The 23031-nt window shown below is 44.0% G+C and overlaps 1 protein-coding gene and 1 pseudogene across 2 annotated transcripts in view; one reads left to right on the top strand and one right to left on the bottom strand.

Annotated features, from left to right (window-relative positions):
- The window catches only part of CRACR2B (calcium release activated channel regulator 2B), a 247844-nt gene that overhangs the window by 203017 nt on the left and 21796 nt on the right, over positions 1 to 23031 (bottom strand). The window contains exons 9-10 of one of the 2 annotated variants that reach the window (XM_053448622.1): positions 22483 to 22554; positions 21477 to 21654 (exon numbers count right to left, since the gene is read on the bottom strand). In XM_053448622.1, coding sequence (XP_053304597.1) covers positions 21483 to 21654; positions 22483 to 22554 — 244 coding nt within the window. In that variant the 3' untranslated portion in view covers positions 21477 to 21482. Of the gene's footprint in view, positions 1 to 21246; positions 21655 to 22482; positions 22555 to 23031 lie in introns of those variants that run through there. The other variant, XM_053448621.1, reaches the window with a different exon arrangement.
- LOC128467646 (24-hydroxycholesterol 7-alpha-hydroxylase-like) lies at positions 1322 to 17594 on the top strand (annotated as a pseudogene).

Raw genomic sequence — 23031 nt, 5'->3', positions numbered from 1 at the left:
CAGTAAAGCACAAGCTTACATTAATCTACACCAAAAACCTTTTCTGATCTAGACTCTGTGTTGGACCGAGATTGTGGACGTGATAACCAGAGATTTGACGACAACACAATGGTTTTTTGTGCGCATTTTCCACTGAGATTCGACACCCTGCTTGATATATTCATCACTAACGTCACAAGGGCCGACAATTAGCAGAAAGCACAACGATTCTCTATACAGATCACATTCCTGGGGGAGGAAACCAAACATGCAAGGGGTTAATCAAACAAGGAATCGGCAAGACGGTGCGAGCCGAATACTTATGCCGGGGAAGGAGATTGGGTTGCGGATCTTACTGCGTATTCTCCACCCGTACGCAGGAAATGCGGGAAGTGTGTCAGGGAAGTGGAGGCTTACGTTCTGCGCTAAATATCTAATTGTTTTATTTATTACCCAAAGCGCCTGAACATCAGCAGCCATTTCTGCCTATTCTACTAAAACGTGAATGAAGTTTCAGGCCGTTGACGGGCGACGTTAAGCAGAATGCTCTTCAATACTTTATTCTGATCAGGGGAGGCTGAGATATTAAGGCCTACTCACTAAACACGGAGAACAATCTTAACTCGCCGGCTTCACATTATAAAAGGACCGAACCCTCCTGTATGGGCGATACGGGGACGTTTATTAACGGTCCTCTCACAAGCGTAACCAGCCGCAGAGCAGGGACAGCTGAGCCCCTCGGGCGAGGTTGGTTCTTCACGATGCCGAGAAGCCGGTGAGATACGGATTCTCCGCACCGTCTAATGAGAATGACTCTCTCCAAATTGAGACCGCGCCGACCCGTCACACCCACCGTGTAAGACTACACCCTGCGTGGACTTCGCCCCGGCACACACAAGAAGGGAATCTCACTCCGTATCAATCCCCAGCCGACTTCCCGTCTCGGAACGCAATGGGTGGGTCAGAGAGAGTCAGAAACCTTTCCCCAGTTTGACCTCATACTTAATGATGCTGAATTGATGACCTCACAAAAACGCATACTCTTGTGGCCCCCAGAATGTAGCTCGCCAGCTCCTAAATGATTTAGATGGGTTTTATAGAAAGTGATCTGGGGGGGTCATGTTTGATGAGATTCAAATTCCCTCGCTGTCTAAACTCTTTGCTGAGTGGCCGTTCCACGTACCTACCAGTACAGTAACATGTCCTTACATCACATCTAAGCCCCTGACCCTCTAGTTTTAGATTAGGACTCTCTGTTCTAGAGAGGCGGTTCCACTTATCCACCACCCTTTCGGAGTGTTTCTAACGGCCTTCACTGAGCTGAATGCGCTGTTTCGCCTCCATGTACTTGTTTACTATCTCTGCCATGGAGTTAAAACTAAAGTATTATTCCAGATCCAATAACACCGTGGCGGCACCGGATCACGGAGGGCGGGACGGGGAGGACGACGGATCATTTGCCCCGATTTCTTATTACTTGACGGTACGGAGGTTTAAGGAAGACGCCGTCCTCTAAAAAGGTGCCCCGAGGGACGAAGGCTCAGCCATGGTGACTAACGGGACATTCCTGGCATAACTACCGTCACAGAGCTCTATGACAAGCTCCCCTCTCCCCCCTATCCACCAGGAGCTCCACCAACACGCTAAACGTATGTGTGCCCCGTCCCCGTGAAACGCATAGGAATAAACCTCAATTGTGACTAATAAAAGTCCGGAATATATTCACGGAACCCGCGGGCTGGAGCCAACCCATCTGCCATGTATGAAGTTCTGCATCACGGGGATCTCGCACCCCATTGGCTAAGAGAAGGGAAACCCCATTGTACAGCGCAGCAGAATATGATGGCGCTATATAAATCAATAACCGATTAAAGGCATAATGCAAAACACCCGGGCGTAATAATTATGATTGCTGTAAGACATAAACACACCACACTGCAGATACAGGTAACAGCTTATACACTTACGGGATATCAACTCCCATTACTCTCAGCAAACATACACGCCACATGAATAGCTCAGATTATGGAAAGGGGTGACTGGAGTACAAATCCCAGAAATCTAAGCCACCCTGTAGTGCAAAGCACATGTATCTACCACACGCCAGACACGGCCGGGGAACAACTCCCATCACTACTGGTGGATACGGCAAGGTGGCCCTATCCTGGCTGAGATACGCCGCGCCGAGCACCTACATTTCCGGGGGGGGGGGTTGGCATACACAAATGGACCCCCGGGGACCATACCATAGAGAGCAGCACTTACCTGGGAGTCTGTAATTCCGGGACTTAACTGCACGGACGCTCGGTAACCGGGAACAGGCTCACAGCACTAACCCGAAGCGGAGCGATCACAAAGCCACACCCCGCAAGGAACAGCCCCGTGATTAACCCTGCAGAGGCCACGTGGAAAGTGCAGCCAGCGAGAACGGGCGCCCTCTTCAGGCGTGATTAAAGAATGCAGTGTCTGTGTAATGCCGCCGGAGAAGCCTGTCCTGGCAGGATCAATAAACATAAAAAAATGAATAAAACTATCAATAACATTAAAATGGCTGTTATGTGAGTAGGAGAAATATGTCGGCCAACCGCAGAACGCAAGAATATCAAAATCCGGTATTGCAGAATGCATTCTTCAGAAAAAATAAATAAAGCACAATTACCTAACATAGGAACTGCAGCCCTGCAGCTGCAGCTGCCATTCTGCATGGTACGACATATGTGCTTTAAGCAGCCAATCAGTGACAGGAAAGCACCGCCACAGAAATCAATAGCAGTGCATGCGCAGTATACATTCTCCCAGGCCCAGACTGGGACAAAAATAGGCCCGGGCATTTAAGAATGAGCAGCCCATTTGTATTTATTTATTTTTTGTTAAACCAAATTCTGATAAATTTAATATACCATTTCTTGTTGTCTATTATTTATATTTCAGCATGCTTTTGTCACTGTAATCAATTAGCATTACATAAATATTTAATAAATTAACGTCATGCAATTTATAAAGCGCTATATCTTTAATGAAAGATACAAAACAGTAACTAGTCTTTGACCATTTAGTTGGTCAAAGACGGGCTCTGCCACCCAGACACACATATCTGGACAGGTTCTGCCACACCGACACCCAGTCCCTTTGTCATTCACTAAGCCATACCTCTCCTTTCCTTCCTCCCTGTGAACTATAGATCAAACACATATAAACAGCACTTGCATGTAGAGATCGCATACAAACCCTATATTTGCAGGTATGTATAAATGATGTATGGAAACATAGCATAGCAGGTATACATCAGCAGAATCAACACAAAAACCAAGTGTTGAAAGTATAGATCAAATAAACAGAATAAGACATACAAACCCTCTATTTGTAGCTATACAATAATAATGTATGGAAACAGAGCATACCAGATACAAATCAACAGAATAATACACACCCAGCTTTGCAGCTATAAATCAATTGGAATTCACATATAAACTCAGCATTAAAGGTATAGATAACCTCCTAAATGAGAGGCATAGATCACAGGTTGCACACCCCAAAGCCAGCCCTGGCATCCACATCGCCCACATAGAACCTGATCAGCACCCAGATTACACACATATTACAGCCCAGCCTGAGCCAACTTTGTCCCCTAACAGCTCATTGTAAGACATCTTTGTCGGCAAACAGCCCACCCTTCATGTACCATCTTTGCATTTCGCCAAATCACTTAAACATTCATGATAGACACAAACACACAGTTACTCACTCATTCACACAAATCATTTACACATATTCATTAATGCAGTCTCACAAATCATTCAAGCAATTCAGCCACACATGAATTCATTAATTCTCATACGCATTCACGCAATTCATCCACACATTAATTAATTCTCGTACGCATTCACACAATTCAAGGCCAGTGTTGGGCCTTCATAATGAATGGCGACATGTGCAGACACAAATATGTTTTTCAAACCCTGCTATGGTCTAAGGGCTGCACAGTTCCGGTCCTCGAGGGCCATAAAGGGGCCACATTTGTTCGATCTCCCGGCTTGATTACAGGTATTTGAATTCAATTCATTAAACTGCTTGTCTTCAGGCCCCCATGGACTGGAGCTGTGCCGCCTGCGTTACGTATAAGTGTATAACCAGAAAGTGATGTATCTTGTCTCCTTATCCGCGTGTCTCTGTCTGGAACCCTTCGGGGGCTTTGGGAATGTTTCTAGACGGGCCCTTACGAAAAAAATACTGCAGTTTTTCTGAAGTAATACTGCAGTTTTTTGGACATGAAAAAACTGAAATACTGCACTTTTACTGCACATTTACTGCACATTTACTGCAGTTTTACTGCATTTGTACTTCACTGTACTGCAGTTGTACTGCAGTTATTTTTGTACGGAAGTACAAATGCAATAAAGCTGCAGTACATTGAAGTACAACTGTAGGTTTGCAATATAAAAAAAAGTGCAGTAAATGTGCAGTAAAACTGCAGTACAGTGAAGTACAAATGCAGTAAATGTGCAGTAAAAGTGCAGTATTGCAGTTTTTTCATGTCCAAAAAACTGCAGTATTTTTGTTCTCGTCAATATTACTGTATTTACAGATATTTTTCTCAGGTAAGACTGGGCACCAGGACTGTCCCGTGCAAAGTGGGACAGTTGGGAGGCGTGTATATCCCTTTCCCTGTAAATCGCCCGCCGGTCACGGTTTTAGCGCGGGGCTCTCTTGTGAAGCGAGCTCTTGAGTCTGGCACAGAGACGTCTTTGCCCCAGCCGGCGGGCTTCTAATCTCTATTGTTTATGGCTCTTTTGGCAGTATGGGCCAGTGTTCATCGTCGTGGCAGCCGGGAACAGACTCACGTTTGTGAGCGGAAGGACTAGGCGCTTTTTTCACGTCCAAGAAAGTGAGTTTCCCGCAGGCGGTGCAGAAGACCGGTAAGGACTGCGAGTTTTATTTGTTCATTTGCTGTAAGAGCCGTTTATGAAGCTGAATAATGCGGATAAAAGACAAAGAATATATTTTATTTATACAATACTGCGATACGCTCCAAACTCAGCAAACATTCTGACGCCAGGGGATGAGAGGGACTGTGCCAGGAAAAAAAAGGACACTTGGGAGGTATGACGCTATACTCCCCCGCCAACTACTTATCTCACTGACGGACCTTTCACTTATATACCGTATTTGCTCGATTATAAGACGACCCCCCAAAATCTGAATATTAACTTAGGAAAAAAAGAAAAAGCCTGAATATAAGACGACCCTAAAGGAAAAAAGATTTACCAGTAAATGTTAATTCATGTAAACTATTTTTTTTAATAAAAGCTATGATTGAGAAAAATATTTTTTTTGTTTTTATTTCCTTGTATTTTCCAATCTGTCCCCCAGTTACGCACATCTGCCCCCAGGCGTGCCACAACAATATGGCACTGTGGCCCATGATATGCCTTTTAACCCTCTATATGCCACTGTGCCCCATGGTATGCCTTTTGACCCCCTATGTGCCACTCTGCCTCCAGAAATGCCTTATACCCCTATATCCCATTCTGGCATTTAGGGGGTTAAAATGCATATTATGGGGCAGAGTGGCATATAGGGAGATATAAGGCATTCCAGGAGGCAGAGTGGCATTAAGGGAGTTAAAAGGCATTGTATAGAGCACTCTGCCTCCAGAAATGCCTTATACCCCTATATGCCACTCTGGCATTTAGGGGGTTAAAAGGCATATTATGGGGCAGAGTGGTATATAGGGAGGTATAAGGCATTTCAGGAGGCAGAGTGCACTATTAAATGCCCTCTTAACACCACTCTGCCTCCTGAAATGCCTTATACCTCCCTATATGCCACTCTGCCCCATAATATGCCTTTTAACCCCCTAAGTGCCAGAGTGGCATATAGGGGTATAAGGCATTCCAGAAATGCCCTATGGCCCCATTTAACACACACACACACACACTACACACTACACACTACACACTACACACTACACACACACTTACCGGTGCTTCCTGCTGTATTGCCGGGGCAGCGGGTTGACGTCTCCTTCCACTGCAGCCGGAAGGAGGTGGAGTTGGCAGAGGGGGTTTGTCTGCGTCTGTCGCGCATAACTTCCCCGGCTGTCGGAGATTAGAGCTCCCCGCACCGGTGCCGCAGGGGTATTTTTCAGAGCATTTGCTCTGAAAAAACCTCGTCTTATAATCGAGCAAATACGGTATTAAAGCGTTAATCCTTCATCTTCATCATAAGTGATTATAATTAGCTCTTTCATACCTGAGGGATTTTGTGCTGCCGTCTGACGTATATATATGTCCTTCCAGTCTAATGAGGGCTGATGGCGCATTGAAGGAATTGTAGTGATGGATGGTGATACACCTGCGGCCCTTAGAGCCTGATTGGTGTACGGTGGCCTCCTAAGAGGAGCTATTCGCTACAGCGCAGAACCACATAGTCACATTGTAACCATTAATGCGAGTTTAGCTTCCCGCCGCTCCTAACTACCTCTACGTCTCTGACGCTTCCACTGGAAAGGAGAACTTCTACAAAAACCACATAGCCATCCACGAAACGATAAAGCTTCACCTGTCCCGGAACGGCTGCAGCCACACGTCGCCCGTCTGTGGGGGGAGTTCTGGGGGCATTTAGAGCGACTTGCCCCACATGGAACGGAGGAGCTGTACGGTCTGGTACGGTAAGAGGATTGCACCCATGTACCCTTTTGTTTTTTTTTTGCCCCAATATTCTTCTGCTCGCCCCATTAGGTGATCCGTGTTCGCTGTTCACTGTTTGTTCTCTCGCAGACGGGTCATGTACCCCGCCGTGGTGGACACATTGTTTGGGAAGGGGGTTTGCCCCACAAGCGAGGACACGCTGGAGGAGTTTGAAGAGTACTTCCGGAGGTTTGATGAAGACTTCGAGTACGGCTCGCAGTTACCGGAGTGCTTTTTAAGGCGAGTGCATTGGATCTGACCCGGCGACCTGATCGCGTTTATCTCCATCCTGAGCGCCGTAAAACCCTTTAAACGTTCTTTACGGTCCTGTTTGTGTGAACTTTTTCCCTCTTATGACCGGGTGGTCTGTAGCGGGTAACGGGACGCTTGCACAGCTGATGCCGTCGCCTGCAGTATCGGGTTATTTAGACTCCCTCACTTGGGAGAGTCCCACCAAGCAGAATGATACGGTGTATGGTCTCAGTGACCCCCCAGAACAGCCTTCTCCAGCTCTAATGCACGTCAGATCACGAAGAGTGAAACTGTGGTCTCTGGATAACAAAGCAGAGTGGGGGAAACGGGGAACCCGGCTGAGGATGATGAGTCTGGAGCAGACAGAGGTCGGCATTAGCAGCGCAGAAGACAGATCTAGTCAGGGGTACGGAAATGAAATGTAGCAAAATCAGGAGGCACAGTCAAGGTCAGATGTTGCCAAGGTCGAACCGGACATGTCCACAGATTCCAAACATGGATCATAGTCAGATGGTCCAGGAGTCGGCAGAAGGTTAGGCAGGGAACAGGCTGGGGCGCAGGCAGGCAGACAGGCAGACAGGCAGGAATCTTTGATGGATGGTTGTGAACAGCAAAACTGAGCACCTACGGTCAATAAATAAATACATTTAAAAAGGGGCTTTATCTGTTAAGTGGCTGAGAAAATGAGACGATCTGCCGCAGGCGTGTGAGCTAAATGAAGATACTGCAGCCTCATAACCCTAAAGAACGCCATATGTGCCGCTGAAGGTATCTGAACCCAAGGAGACTAACGTTCAAATGAACAAGGCTCTACCCAGGCTGCTGCTCGTCGCTTGATTGTGTGCTCTGTGATTTTAGTAAATATGATTACAGATTGTTCGCTAGCGGACGCTCGCTGTGTCTTGTGCTCCTGCAGAAGCTGGTCTCAGTCCAAGCAATGGCTCCTGAAGTTATTCAAAAGTATCGTAACAGAAATGGAATCAAAGGAACCAGAGGAAGGCGACTCAAAGGTAAACTACCCTTCCTCATCCCACGGACAGCCGCATGGAGAGGCGTCGGGGCCATATAGAGATTGAGATATCGGAGCCTGAGATTGCCACAAACCGAACTTGGGTGCTACAATGTATCAGGGTAATGAGTCTCGTGGAGGGTAAGTGCGAATGACTTGTGAGCCTGAATGAGCGAAGTTCGGTGTTCTCTTACTCGGCTGGTGTAAGAACTATAGAAATCCATTCACTGTGATGGTATTTGCCCCAGAAGGGCAACAGTTTTACTTTATGAATCAGTATTTTACTTGTTATAAATACTAACGCCGGAATAGGGTCCTGCAGCTTATTATTTAGCCTCTCATAAAGTTAATTGGCTTGGTGAGACTTTGGGCACCGGCTGTGTACTTGAGTACTTTGGGCACTTGATGTATCTAACGTTTTACTATATTAAGAGGGTGCTAGATTCATTGATGATCCTCCCAGCAGAGGTGGTAGAGGTTAATGCAGTGAGGGTATGTAAACATGCATGGGATAGACATTCGGCTCCTAAATCTAATCTGTGACATTATATGTTTCTCTGAATAAAGTGTAATGATGAAAAGTTTTTGTAGCATTGTTTGGGGGAAGTCTTTTCTTCATTTTGATTTCTGTCCTGTTTAATCTCGCGTAGACTTTATTGGAACATCTTCTGGACACCGTTAAAGGGGTCGCCACCTACAACAACAGCTTGTTACTGCTCTGGGTGTCTCAAGCCAACGCAAACCCTTCGGAGCCATCGGCGTATGATCATACGGAAATGTATATATTAACGTATATATTCAGGGGAGAAAACAGAAGAGATTGGAAAAGAGGCAGAGAGATTAGATGTATATCTAGCCTTTTATATATATATATATATATATATATATATCTGTTACATTGTAGAACCGTTTGTTGGGAGATGGGTAATTCATGGACATCTGCCCCCAGTAAAAAAAAATAAGTATCCATGCCAACTCCTGATTTTTTTACCTTTATGTCTGTCTGTGACAGGTTTATGAATATACTGTCAAATTTTCAGCATTGCCAGCTTACATCGCAGCTATTTTTTGATAAACTGACTTGGGATGATGGAAGAGGAAGAAAAAATTTTTAATAAATTGGCGATTTTTTTGTTTTGTTTCCAAGATAATATTTTGGACGCTCGCCTTTATTATTTCGGATCCTCTTGTCTACAAAAACGCCATGGATGAAATTTCTTCTGTGTTTGGTGAAGCAGGTAGGTCTTAGATCATTTTGTGTTTTTTTTTTGGGGGGGTGGAGTGTTTTATGGACTTTCAAAACACAACAAAAAAGCCAATTGCAAATTTTAGATTCCGTTCAGCAACTTAAATAAAATAAAGGCTATATCTCAAAATCATTTTTTTCAGATTATGGAAAAAAAAATTCTGTAATTAACATTAGTGAAAAATCAATGAGTTGTATAAGCTAGCGGCTTTATGAATATATTTTCCCCAATTTTTACAAAATGCAGTTTGTGTAAATACTTCCGTTAAAAAATAAGTTATTTCTTTTATGTAAGCTTTTTGAGCACTGATATGACTACAGTTTTTAGAATACAACTGCCTGTTTTTGTTGTTTTTTGATTTTTTTTAATGGATATATTTGGATTTTCCGGTAAGTAAACTAAAGGGGCTGTACCATGGTTTATCTATACATCAAACAAAACTTGAAAAGAAAGTTGCGTGCTTTCCGATGCCACTGTTAACGTTATGCAGATTCATATACTTCCAGCAGGGGGCGGTGTTCGCTAGAAGGGAGAGTTGGACTGAAAACGGGTCGAAGCATTTAGACAGCTAATACTTTTCAATAATAATATTATATATTCTATAAAGTCAGCATAAAGTAAACAGTAATACCAACCTACTAAGTGTAATACTTTGGGGTAACAAAAAACACAAAGCTGTCTGCACCGTTCTAATGCGAGATTCCAGAATTTTATATACTTCCCATATTTAGATAGTAAGTTCTGTGGGTTAGGTTCCTCTTACCCCAATGTTTTCTTAGCTGATCACCTACCTACCCTACCCCTTTTGTCTGTTGTATCGTGGGGAGTGCACCCGTTAATGCTTTATATGAATGTGTTGAGCAGACGGGCCAAATGGTTGTGATCTGCTCTGTTTTCCTGCCTGGTAGAAGACCTCAAATCTTTTTACCTGTTTTAGTTAAATAAAGAAAAACAAGCGCTTTATGTGTAGTGTGAAAAAAAAAAACATATTTAAAGAGATACTGTATAAAAAAAGTTGAAATTGGAAAGTATAAAAAGACACCCTGTAACCATTTTATTTTATACAATATATATATATATATAATAAAAATCAACAGTGTCTTTTATGCCCCGGTAAAGTCCCGTTCTTTATCCGAACAGGCAAAAGGTTTTGTTTAACCGCAGCTGATCTGACGAGGCTTCCGTACATCGAGAACTGTGTGCTGGAGGCAATCAGGCTGCCCTCTCCAGGGGCTGTCACACGAAAAGTGCTGGAACCGCTGAAAATCTACGTAAGTGCTTTATTTGCCATTATTCTGCTCACTTTTCTTAATTCTCTGAAAGTTAAAAGCATTTTTTAAATCTGTTTAACGCTTTACTTTATAACAGAAACAAGCAGGGCTTCTGTCACCGCTTTCCGCAATAATATACCTGAACAAGAGACCTCAGTGGTCCCAAATGCTTGCAATCTAACCCAATTCATATAGCCGATAAAGCTCTCATCTTTACGGCATTGTCTTAGTCTTTAGCAAGACCAACGTTCCCAGCTGTTACTTTTGCCCCGTTGGGGTAAATCATGGGTCGTCTCTACTCCTCCAGCAACAGCGCACAGAGAACCTCGTCAAAGCGTTTCATGTGATGGGCGCAGCTTGGTAAATTATTTACACGGTTACTTTATACCAGGAAAGGCGGCCATCATCTCGCCAGCATTGGCCCCATTGGTCACCAGGTGGTCACCGGACATAGAGTGCCAGGGCCACCTCGTGATCGCCGGTCATGAATGTGACGCCCGGTATGAAGACGCTGTATATAGTGTATGGGAATAGTTTTGTTGTGTTGACTCTTTTTAAGTGACACGTTGGTCTCATTTTAACCCTTAGATTTACCGGGTTCCTTCGGGAGAGATGTTAGTGCTGTCACGTTTTTGGCTTCATCGAGATCCGCAGCGATTTCCTGATCCTGATGCCTTTCGACCTGTAAGTTCCAAAACATGTTAATGTTGGCGTTATCACTGAGTGATGTGATGAGTAACGCCTCCCAACAAAATTCATGCATTCTGCGCATGTTCTGTCAAATGCCCCTGTCTGTTTTACCAACCGCTGCGCTACGAAATCATTGGTCCAGAGCATTAGAACCTCTTCCCTATGAGGATGACTTCCTTCTACTAAAACACATTCTAAAAGAAGAATTTTTGGTCCAGATAGACAGAATAACACCGGGGGGTAGAGTTTCAGCGCTGGTCCGGTGTTTTAAAAGTATGTTTGTCTTTACGAGTTGGCTAACTGATCGCGTGAATGGAAAGGTGACTACCTGACACGGCCATAGTGCTAGAGACGCTGTCATTCCAGGTTACGTGTCTTAGCTGCCCCTACATAAAGCAAAAGCACATCCTTTTGTGGTCATTAGCATACCAGGTACATCCTGAAAAGATATCCATACAGGACCCAATGACGTACCTGCTACGTCATCAGTTAAAAGCCCTCCCATGTGTCCGCAATTGCACGGTCACTGCTTGTTCTGACCGTTCCATGACTGGAGAGTCCAGTCTAAAGCCAATCACTGCCTTTGTTAATAATAATATTAAATACGGTATGTATTATATTATATACCAGTCAGCTGTAACATTCTGAGCACTGACAGGCAGGCCCGGACTGGGACAAAAAATAGGCCCGGGCATTTAAGCCTGAGCAGCCCATATTTATTTATTTATTTATTGTTAAAGCCCACCCGTACCATCTTTGCATTTAATCATTCACACAAATCATTAACACATTCATTAATGCAGTCTCACAAATCATTCAAGCAATTCATCCTCACATGAATTCATTGTCATACGCATTCACACAATTCATCCACACATTTATTCATTCATTCTCATACGCATTCACACTACCCCCTCTCTTCATCTTATCTGCCCCTTCTCACTATGTTCCCCCTTTTCACTATGTAACCCCCTTCCCCACTTCTCAATATGTACCGCCTCTATCTATCCCCTCTCCCCCTTTCTCACTATCTAACCCCCCTCTGCCCCTTCTCACTGCACCCCCCTCCCTCACCCTACTTACCTTGTTGCCGGAGCAAGCAGCAACTGCGACCGCGCCTGTGCCAGGGCAGGGCAGGATTGACTTAGGGGCTGATGGAGCTGCAGCTCCAGGCCCCCACCTTAAAATAGGTCCAGTCAGGACTGGACTGACTGGTCCTATATGGCCGCATTAACGCAGAGCCCCTTAAGCCTGCCGCAACTACCCCCTCCTAACTATCTACCCTCTCCCTCTTTAAAGTTCACTTACCTTTCAGGAGTCCTGTGGTGGGGGTGCAAGGCCTCTGCCTCCCAGCTCTGCCACTGTATGGAACAGTATAGAGTGATGGGAGTTATGATGTACTTTCAGAGCATAATTAGATCATGAAAAAGACATTGGAAATGGTACAGCATAACACCCATCACTCTCACACACTTACCAATCCACACGTATACCAATCCACACGTATACCAATCCACACATATACCAATCCACACACATATACCAATCCACACGCATACCAATCCACACGTATACCAATCCACACACACATACCAATCCACACACATATACCAATCCACACATACACACCAATCCACACATATGTACCAATCCACACATATACCAATCCACACATATATACCAATCCACACATACACCAATCCACACACATATACCAATCCACACATATATACCAATCCACACATATACCAATCCACACACATATACCAATCCACACGTATACACCAATCCACACGTATACACCAATCCACACACATATACCAATCCACACATATACACCAATCCACACATATACCAATCCACACATATATACCAAACCACACATATATACCAAACCACACATATATACCAAACCACACATATATACACCAATCCACTCTCACTGAATGTTTTCCTACCTTTCCTCTTTTCTCCTTACAGCTCCTTTTCCTCCTCTTCGCTCCTCTTCTTCAGTTCTTGTCTTCTCTGTCTTCTTCCGGGTCACCGGGTTGGTGGGCGCGGCTTCAGTGTTGTGCGCCGGGATCTGACAGCAAACCCCGGCGCACAACAGCTGTTGCCGCGCAGATCACAAGGGACCGGTATCGGAGGTCTTTAACAGACCTCCGGCTCCCTTGAGTGATTTTAAGCCGGGTTGAACCCGGCTTAAAATCACTCAAGGGAACCGGAGGTCTGTTAAAGACCTCCGATACCGCTCCCTTGCGAGCCTGCTCCTCCAGCGGCGGACATTACTGTCCGTCTCTGGAGGAGTGCCGGGTGCCGCAAGTTGGCAGCCCCTGATGAGCGGCACCCGGTGCGGACCGCCCCCCGTCGCGCCCCCTGGAGTGTGGCGCCCTGCTCTAAGAGGCCGGGAAGCCCCCACCAGGGCCGGCCTTAGGGGTCTGCGGCCGCACAGGGTTTAAATTAAAACATCGGGGTTTTTTTTTTCAACTTTATTTAACATTCTCCATGTTAAATAAAGTTAAAAAAAACTTTATTTAACATGGAGGATGTTAAATAAAGTTAAAAAAACCCCCGATGTTTTAATTTAAACCCTGTGCGGCCGCAGACCCGTAAGGCCGGCCCTGGTGGGGACTTCCCGGCCCCTTAGAGTGGCGGACCCGGTCGCAGTTGCGGCGGGCTTAAGGGGCAGGTGCCCCTTATGCCCTGCGTTACTGCGGCCGTAGGTAGGTTAGGGGCCTGGAGCTGCAGCTCCATCAGCCCCTAAAGTCAATGCGGCCCTGCCGTGGCCTGGCCCACCGGGCAAATGCCCGGTGTGCCCGATGGCCAGTCCGGGCCTGCTGACAGGTGATGTGATAACACTGATAATCTTGTTATCATGGCCCCTGTCAGTGTGGGGGGGGATATATTAATCAGCGAGTGAACATTTCATCCTCAAAGTTGATGTTAGAAGCAGGAAAAATGATCAGAGCGACTTTGACAAGAGCCAAATTGTGATGGCGAGACGGCTGGGACAGAGGATCTCCAAACCTGCAGCTCTTGTGGGGGGTTCCCAGTCTGCAGTGGTCGGTACCTGTCAAAAGGGGTCAGAGGAAGGAAAAATGGTGAGCCGGTGACAGGGTCCTCTATGGTGTTCTCCTTTACAGCAGTCAGGACAAGGGTGTCCAACCTGCGGCCCTCCAGCTGCTGCAGGACTACAGCCAGCCCCTTAGCTGAAAGAGCATTATGGGAGATGTAGTCCTGCAGCAGCTGGAGGGGCGCAGGTTGGACACCCCCGCCATAGGAGAACCCACTATATACTGTGCTGGGAACCCCAACAGGTGATGTCACTAGTGCTGATAGAGATCCCTGGGTCCTAAAAGACCCCCAAGTGAATCTCTGTACACTCTCTGGGAAAAAAATAATTTCCTTTTAAAATGTACTTTAAGTGAATTTTTTTTCACAAAAAAATCTAAACTAAATATACCTATAAAAAATAATATACCACCATATATAGCCCTATAAGAATTTTTAACAGCTATTCAACCCGTCTACGGCACTCTCCAGTTACCTAAAATAAATAAATATATTAAGAAAGTCTACTTTGAAGGAAAAAAATGTGGTAATTTAGGGGGCAGCTAAAATAACCTAGAAGATAGAAGAAAATTTAAGCAATATTGCAAAAATTGGATTTTTTTCTGTTTTAGTATAGGTTTTTGTTTTATCTGTTATCACTAGTTATTTTAAAATGTATTTCTATGATTTCAAAAGAAGGACCTACGGCTTCTAGACAACTTGTGCGCGTTCATCAAAAATAACATCGTGTTCACGAACATATGGTAATAATGACGAAAAAAATAATATTTTGGTTAAAAAAGGATTAAGTTTATTTAAAATGCATTCCAAATTAGTACAAAATAATATAAAAATCTAGGAATGTTGGAGAAAAAAAACCTCATTGTGGATCTGTCTCGGTAGAGATTTGCTCTCCGTAGAAATACTTACTATTGAGCCGTTCTTCTAACCGCGTTCCCTCTCATTTTATTAAAATACGAACATAGCGTTAAAATAAAGATTCCTAAAGATTTCCACTGAAAACTATTTATTATATAATAAAGAACTCGAAATAACAACATTTCTGGCGCGGGGTCCGGTCTTCTTATTATGCGCCGTCGGGCTCGCTGTCGGCAGCCCCCATCTTCTCCATCGCACATTTCTTTTTATATTTACGGAAGAGGACAGCAAAAAAAAGCAGCAAATAAACATCGGTGAAGAAAATCGCCTATGACGTCACTCATTGTGCTGTGATGTCACACTACTGTCATGGCAGGAATGCTTGCTGCGGAGTTCAATCACACAAAATACACAGTTTTATGTACAGTAATATAATATATTGTTTAATTATAAGAGTTTGGGTTTTTTATCAGCGTTAACTTTATGCTGCATTTATGTTAGAACAATATTATAACTGTGACACGTACGCAGAGCCACAGAAACGCAATGATGTCACATGTAGGAAATAGTTAGCTACTGTTTACTCCCTATACTTTCTCTCTCACATTCTCCCACTGCTGCTCTCACTCCTCTCTCCCACATCGCTTACCTTAGATATGATGTCTTACAATCCAAATATCCAAAGAACTGGTATAAAAAATAACATTTACAGGCCAAATGTGTAATAAAAGTGTCCATTAATTAAAAAAAATTGAATGTATCATTTATAAACACAAACTGGTGTGTAACTCTTAACCGGGCCAGCATCGGATACTTGCATTTGCCCTGCCTGAGAACAGGTTGATTTTTTAAATTAGGATTATAAAAGCAGTACCTGCAGAAATATCCGGTCTTTGTATTATGGGCCGTCGGGCTTGCTGTCGGCATCCCCTGTGTTCTCCGTCGCATGTTTCTTTTCATATATAATGAAGAGGACAGCAAAACAGCAGCAGAGCAGACCGAAGCAAGCGATCATGGGTGCTACTACAGCAATGCCCCACGCAGCGGGGGCCGCGGGGGTTGGTCCGGGTTCGGAAGCCGCTGCCTTCTCCTGGGTCACGTCGCCGTCTCCTTTACCCCGTGTAGCTGGGAGCGGAGCAGCGAATAGTTCGCACATCAGCAGAAGTGAGAAGAAAATCACAGGCAACATGTTTCTTCTCCAGTGAAGGCCAACAAGTGAATGCCTGAGCCTACGCTCTGTGCTCTCTCCCAGCTGTGCCTTTATTGCATCACTGGGTTATGATGTCACTCGCTGTGCTGTTACCGCAGGAAGGCTCGCTGCTGAGTTTAAGTACACAGAGTTTGTTATATTGGCTTCCGTGTGTTACATTGTAATCAGTTGTATTTTCACCCTCTTGTTTCTGTTGTACGTTTATTGAGAATGACTGTACCAGGAAACCGTCGGGGTTTGAGCCAGATTCTCCGGGTTTTTACCCCAGTTTCGGGGTGAAGGGGCCGATTCTCAGGGTCACACAGTCTGAATGCTATTTCTTCCTCCTGTACACTGATTGAATAGAAGACTCTGAGTTGGTGCTTTTGCTTCTAATATGATATACCTGCTTGAATGCAGGTGACTCTGTTGAATATATCGTTACAGCTCAAGGTTTCAATGAAGGCCGGTATTAGAGCCAGGGACTAAGGAAAGTACGCAGAGTTTGGGCAGGCTGGACGGGCCGAATGGTTCTTATCTGCCGTCACTTTCTATGTAATTAGTAAACAGGACTTCATTAGCATCGCCATAAAGCATCAGCTCGGTGTGGTTACTGAGCCGGAAAAGTCACCCAAAATATCACATGACTAACAGCAACAACACCTCCAGGTCTGCAGATAAAGGGGCTTTATTGGGGCAAAATGAGATAAAGCAGGCAATCTTCTCTGCGTATAACGCTGTATTAAACACTTCAAGGAACCTTTATTCCGCAGGACGTTTTCCTCGCGAGCAATCAATGGTTTAGTGACTTCAGGACATTCAGCCCGAGATGGAACGTTTTATGGTGAATTAACGGTTATTTTTGTCGGAAATGTAAGAATCTGTGTCCGGTTTCAGGATTCGCTTATTTTCCTTTTTCTCCCCCTCCTTTGAGACAGAAAGCCGTGATTATTTATTTAAGGCCTCGTTGGAAAAATAAATATTTTTTCCCACAGGAACGTTGGAAAAAAGCAAACTTCGAGAAGAATGTTTTCTTGGACGGTTTCGTGGCCTTTGGCGGAGGGAAATATCAGTGTCCGGGGAGGTCGGTGGACGCTCTTTATTCCCTTTTTCCCGTTTTGTACACTAATTGTCTCATTTTCCGCATTAATATGCTCAATTTATTGATCACATTTGGGTGACTTAGCTCCCGGGTTCTATAGTGTCCTCTTCCCACAACGGATGCCTGAGGATGATGTGATCCGTAATCCAGAAAAGGATGGGCAACGCGTTTACTTAAGTGATGCTTTGCTGGCCGCAGTTTGGTGGCGTGTTCAGCGTTCACATGTAAACGGTTAAAAACATATAATACGCAACATATTACTATTACCCCGATCCTCCCTATAGAGAGAGGATTCTTTAACCCTTTAGCCGTTAACAGGACACGTTAAATCATAAATACCAAGTTTAGGGCGATCCATGCGGCCGATCACATGATATAAGCTGTAAATATAAACAAATTATCCAAAAAAACCCACATTTCTTTCCCCACCAAATATAGTAAAAATAGTGGATATTTTAGTGCTCAAAATAAATAAATAAATAAATAAATAAATAAAGGATCAAAGGTAGAAGCTGCAGCTGCCCTCCACCTGCTTTAAGCAGCCAATCGGTGGCAGGCAAACTGCCACTGAAGGAAATATGATCGCTTTCCGCGCATGTGCACGGGGCTCTGTGCAGGGCTTTCTTGCTGAGAGTGATGGGAGCTGCAGACACAGAAATTTATCAGCCCTTTTTTTTCTTTTGTGTTATTTTTGGAAAGAAGATTAAATTAATGTGCCTTCCATTTTATTTTTTGCGGGGGGGCGGTGACATCATAGTTGCTGCTCCCTGCGTGTTAGCGGGGAGTACAGAATGCATATTACAGGACTAAGTATTTTTCATATGCTTTCTTGGATGAGGGGGCTGCGTGGAAAATTATACGGCCCCTTTAATAGAATCGCTAAGTAGACGCCAAACGTACCCCTTATGACCCCTTACAGCCGTGCTGCGCATGCTTAGAGACGTTTTATTGATTTGTATTTATTTTTATTATCTCTTTCCTGGGTGCTAACCTGGTTCGGTCTGGAGTCTTCAGGTGAGGCCTCCTTGGCCTTGAGGTCGGGGTTTTAAAGGCAAACTGCAACTAAACAGGCCAGAGATAAGTTAATGGGGAGGAATAATTGCGCAGGTCCTGAGAAGAGGAAGCTGAGATGGCTGCTGCTCCCGTGATATACATTGGTGTTGTTTACCGTATGTAAATACACAATCTAAATACCGTTAAATGGGTGTGATTGTTCTATAGAAAGTACCGTATTTGCTCGATTATAAGACGATCCCCCAAAATCTGAAATTACTTTATGAAAAAAAGAAAAAGCCTGAATATTAGATGACCCTATAGGAAAAAGGTTTTACCAGTAAATGTTAATTCATTTACTTAGACCCCTATATGCCACTTAGGCATTTAGGGGGTTAAAAGGCATTTTATGGGGCAGAGTGGCATATAGGGAGGTATAAGGCATTTCAGGAGGCAGAGTGGCGTATAGAGGGTTAAAAGGCATTTCTGGAGGCAGAGTGGCATTAAGGGGGTTAAAAGGCATTTCACAGAGCACTCTGCCTCCAGAAATGCCTTATGCCCCCCATTTAACACTCCCTCCCTCCCTCCTCCAAATTTACCGGAGCTTCTGAGTCCCTGGTGCGTAGTCCAGGCAGCGTGTAGAGCTCTACGCGATTCACGTAGACAACTTCCGCTGCAGCCGGGAGGAGGTGTGGTTGGCAGCGGGGGTTGTCTGCGTCCATCGCGCAGACCTTCCCCGGCTGTCAGAGATCTCTACACGCTGGACTAAGCACCGGGGGCTTTGAAGTAGCGGTAAGTTGGGGGGAGACAGGAGGATCCAGGTCCCCTGCATCGCTGCAGGGGATCTGGATCTTAGTCTTATAGTCAGACCTAGTTTTTTGCTCTGGAAAAAACCTCGTCTTATAATCGAGCAAATACGGTATATACGACTGTTAACCCATCTTATATGACGTCACTCCGCAATAACCAAATTGCCACAATACAGACGTTTCCTAATGCAGGACCGTCAACCGTCGTCAAGGGACCGTCCGCAGACATCCGTTGGCGTTCTCAATGACGTCGGGGGGGTTCCAACTGATATCGCGGAAATGGGCGGGGATTCAGTGCTTCTCCCAGAGTTCTCGGGGTCAAACCCGTTGAATTCCCAGGTACGCTTATATTTCTTTTCTTCCTTTCCTTCTTTCCTTTGCACCACTAACCCTAGGCTTACCCCTTACACTGTAACACCGTACACTGACACACGCTCACACTAACATCATACTCTAACACACACATGCTGAAACCAAAAACTTGTGATACTCATGATAACAATACACCAGCATTGGAGACCTGTCTACACTGCAGCTCCCACTCCCCGTGTGAGCTGGTCATGCATTTTATGACCAAGGTGGACAGCTTGGATTCCTCAGCTCGTCCTTTTATCATATGTTAAGGTGAAACAGATTCTGGAGACCTGGATCTTTAGATGTTTAATTAAAAACTCTTATCAGACACCACCCTTGTCCCACCTTAATTCAAAGTATCTAGTATCAAAGTGTCATACCCCCCCTTGAACTGGGTTTGTGGTTAGTAGACTACGTGAGTTGAACTAAAGGCAGTTTGTAGTTTGTGAGTTGTGTAACTTGTGGGATCATAGGCTTCTACACACAACCCGTGTTCAAATTAATGGGGAACCATAAAGCAGTAGTTGGGAAATCTTGAATTCACCAAGCATTTCTTAGCATAGCACTTGGTCTTTGATACAGTCTCATTATCCAGGAATTTTATGTAACCTAAAATTAGGGATCATAATTAGACTTCTGTGAAGAGTTTGTGCAAATAATCTGTGACCGAAGGATTTCAGGTGGCTGTGGCACCATCGCAAGTCTGAGAAGGAATACTTAGCCATCAGGAAGTTAGTAAACACCTAATGTACAAAATCTTGTTTAAAGCAAACTGGCATTAGAAAAATACATTTCTCAATATTTTATGTTATATTCACAAATATATATGTGAAATTTTTCCGTCAGACAAAACAAGATATATGTAACTGCATGAGTTGGTTTTCAGTACAATGGAGGGATCCCATTTTCGGTTGCATCACTTTCTTGTTTCATCGTATGGAAGTTTCACTTACTCCGTGTCATTTTGCATTGAGGTCACTATGTCACGTTATACCTTTCAGCAGGTGTTCCTCTACCTCTGTGTAGCCAGGTTGTGCTTTTGTCTCGGGGGTAAAGTGTCTGTATTTAAACACCAGTGTCCATGACAAGGCTCCTGGAAGTCATTGTTGCCTGATAGGCATTTAGTCTATTACAAAGTCTATCGCAGGGGTATCAAACTGCATGCCTTGACTGCCGGAACCAGGACAGATTTTCAGGATATGCCAGCATAGTCAACACAAAGATTTACGTACATCCTGGTCTGCTTGAGCCGTGGTGTTCAACACCTCTGGTCTATTGCTTCGTAGCCCTGTCATTTCTGTGCTTGCATCTTTGCTTGAAATACACATCACAGGCATAGTAATAGGAATATATTCACAAACCACAGGGTTTTAGCCTATGATGCAATACATTATGAGCACTTTGCAATTAATAAGTTAAGAGCTTAGTGACATCAATGGTGACTCAACTGATTTGCGATGATTACTTCCTGTCTGGAGCTGAGTTGCACTTGACATCTTTTGTGAGTTAAGTCAGACAAATTCAGCTGTGGAAGACTATGTTGATCTCAAATGCAGACAAAGCTGGTCGTAGGGTTTCTCTGTGTCCAGCAACTCTTTTGGTCCGTAGCGTGGGGGAGCAGCACACCCTGCAGCCATCTACATCACCCATATGGCACTGCAGGCTAGGATTGCAGAATAGTGAGTTCCAGAGGTGGACGTGGACCAACTGGCCCAACATTTATACCATCATCTATGGTATATATATCTCATATATACAAATAAATGCATTAGCACTGGCACACACATATATATGTACATAATTATATACAGTCACATTAGTAGAAATATATCGCATAAAATACTTTCAAGCCTGTCAAGATGTATGAAGGTGAGAGATGTCTCTCCCTTGGGAAAGGATAAAAAGACTCTAAGAAAACACACTCTATGTATAAAGATTGCTCCAACTTGAATTAAGAAAGACCTAGTCCTATATCTGTTCCTTGCATGAATGGCCGGTGTTCCAGGGTAATGACGCAACAGAATGAGAACAGCAACAGTAGCCAGGCAATGAGACCGGCTCAGCAAGGCTCTTCTTAAGAGCTGCCAATTTCTTTGCTTCAAACACATCCTTTTCATCCCGAAACGTCTTGTTCATTTCTCTGAGAGAGAAAAGCAAATGAGATACCTGTCAGTGTGATGAGGGTTTTGTATAAACACATGCATGTCTAAATGTCCAATAGTTCCTAACTGGTTGGGTGGCAATGGGTAGTAAGGAGATCTATGCTCCACTGACCAGCTGATTGCTTAAACTATACTTGTGCATAAAACAGCAACCACTGAATGATGTATGGGGGTAAATCCCAGCTAGCAGTTCCTTTTAGTAGAAGGTTATGCATTCAGTCTTCCCCGTTAGAAGACTTTGTGGGTTTGATGATAGCATATTAATCATGTTCTTGTTCTGCAGTCATTGGTTTAAATGCAATCAGGTTTAAACATGGCCATTCAGCTTGGCTTAGTTGCATGAGCATCATAGAAGCTGCAGCTTCTGGCCTCCCCCGTGGTGAAACAATCTGCACGACTGATTAGCTGTGACATTAAAGCGCTCCCATTGAATTCAATGAGAGCATTTACCATCCATGTGCACAGGGGGTCTCCTTGAACCAGACTGGAACCGACTGGCGGTATGAATATCGCATGAATCTCTACACGGCAAATAGCTAGGGGGCTGTAGAAAGGGGCAAACCTGGGGAGGTTCTGCATTTGCAAGGGGGACATCATGAAAATGTAAGGGACCTCTCAGATAAGCAATAAAGTGATAGCCCTGGATTAGATCAGGAAGTTCACTTACCTCTCCAGTTGTTGATTAAATTAAACTAAATTTTCCTGGGACCTGTAGCTTAGTAACAGCCAAATATGCACAATTCTGTGTATTGATACCTATCTGTTTAAATACGACATAGCCATTCAACCTGTACATCTAAACATACCGGAGTAGTTCCAGTTGCCGCATGAGGCTCTGTTTTTCCTTCTGCATATTCTTAGAAACTTTAAACACATCCCTGCAAAATGAATACGTAAGAATCAATTAGAATTTCCTTTCTCTTAACAAAAGCAATATTAACATGTATTTCTATTAATTTACTAAATGGAACCATAAGTCTCCCACGCTCCCTGCACTCTTCAGAATGTTTCTGTGCAAAATTATTATTGAATTATTGTTTGTTCTTTGCTTTTCCAGCAATTCAGTGTATTAGTCTGTTTAGCAGTGACATAAATGATGGGAGAATCAAGTTCTGATGCCCACAAGGTCTGGCTGACACAAGAGAGCCACCAGAAAATTAAAGCAGAATTCTTTTAACAAACAAAACTTGTAGCATGTACAAGTTAAATGCAGATACAGATACAGTTCTTTTTACCTCACAGAGTTTAGTGTTCTTAGATCTCTGTGTACTAATGTCCCTCTTAATTGAGGAAGTCACATATATATATATATATATATATATATATATTTTTTTTTTTTTTTGTTACAATGATGA

The sequence above is a fragment of the Spea bombifrons genome, chromosome 10 (assembly GCF_027358695.1).
Source record: "Spea bombifrons isolate aSpeBom1 chromosome 10, aSpeBom1.2.pri, whole genome shotgun sequence".
Classification (NCBI taxonomy): Eukaryota; Metazoa; Chordata; class Amphibia; order Anura; family Pelobatidae; genus Spea; species Spea bombifrons.
The sequence above is the reverse complement of the archived record's forward strand: the minus strand, read 5'-3'. Positions and strand labels throughout refer to the sequence as shown.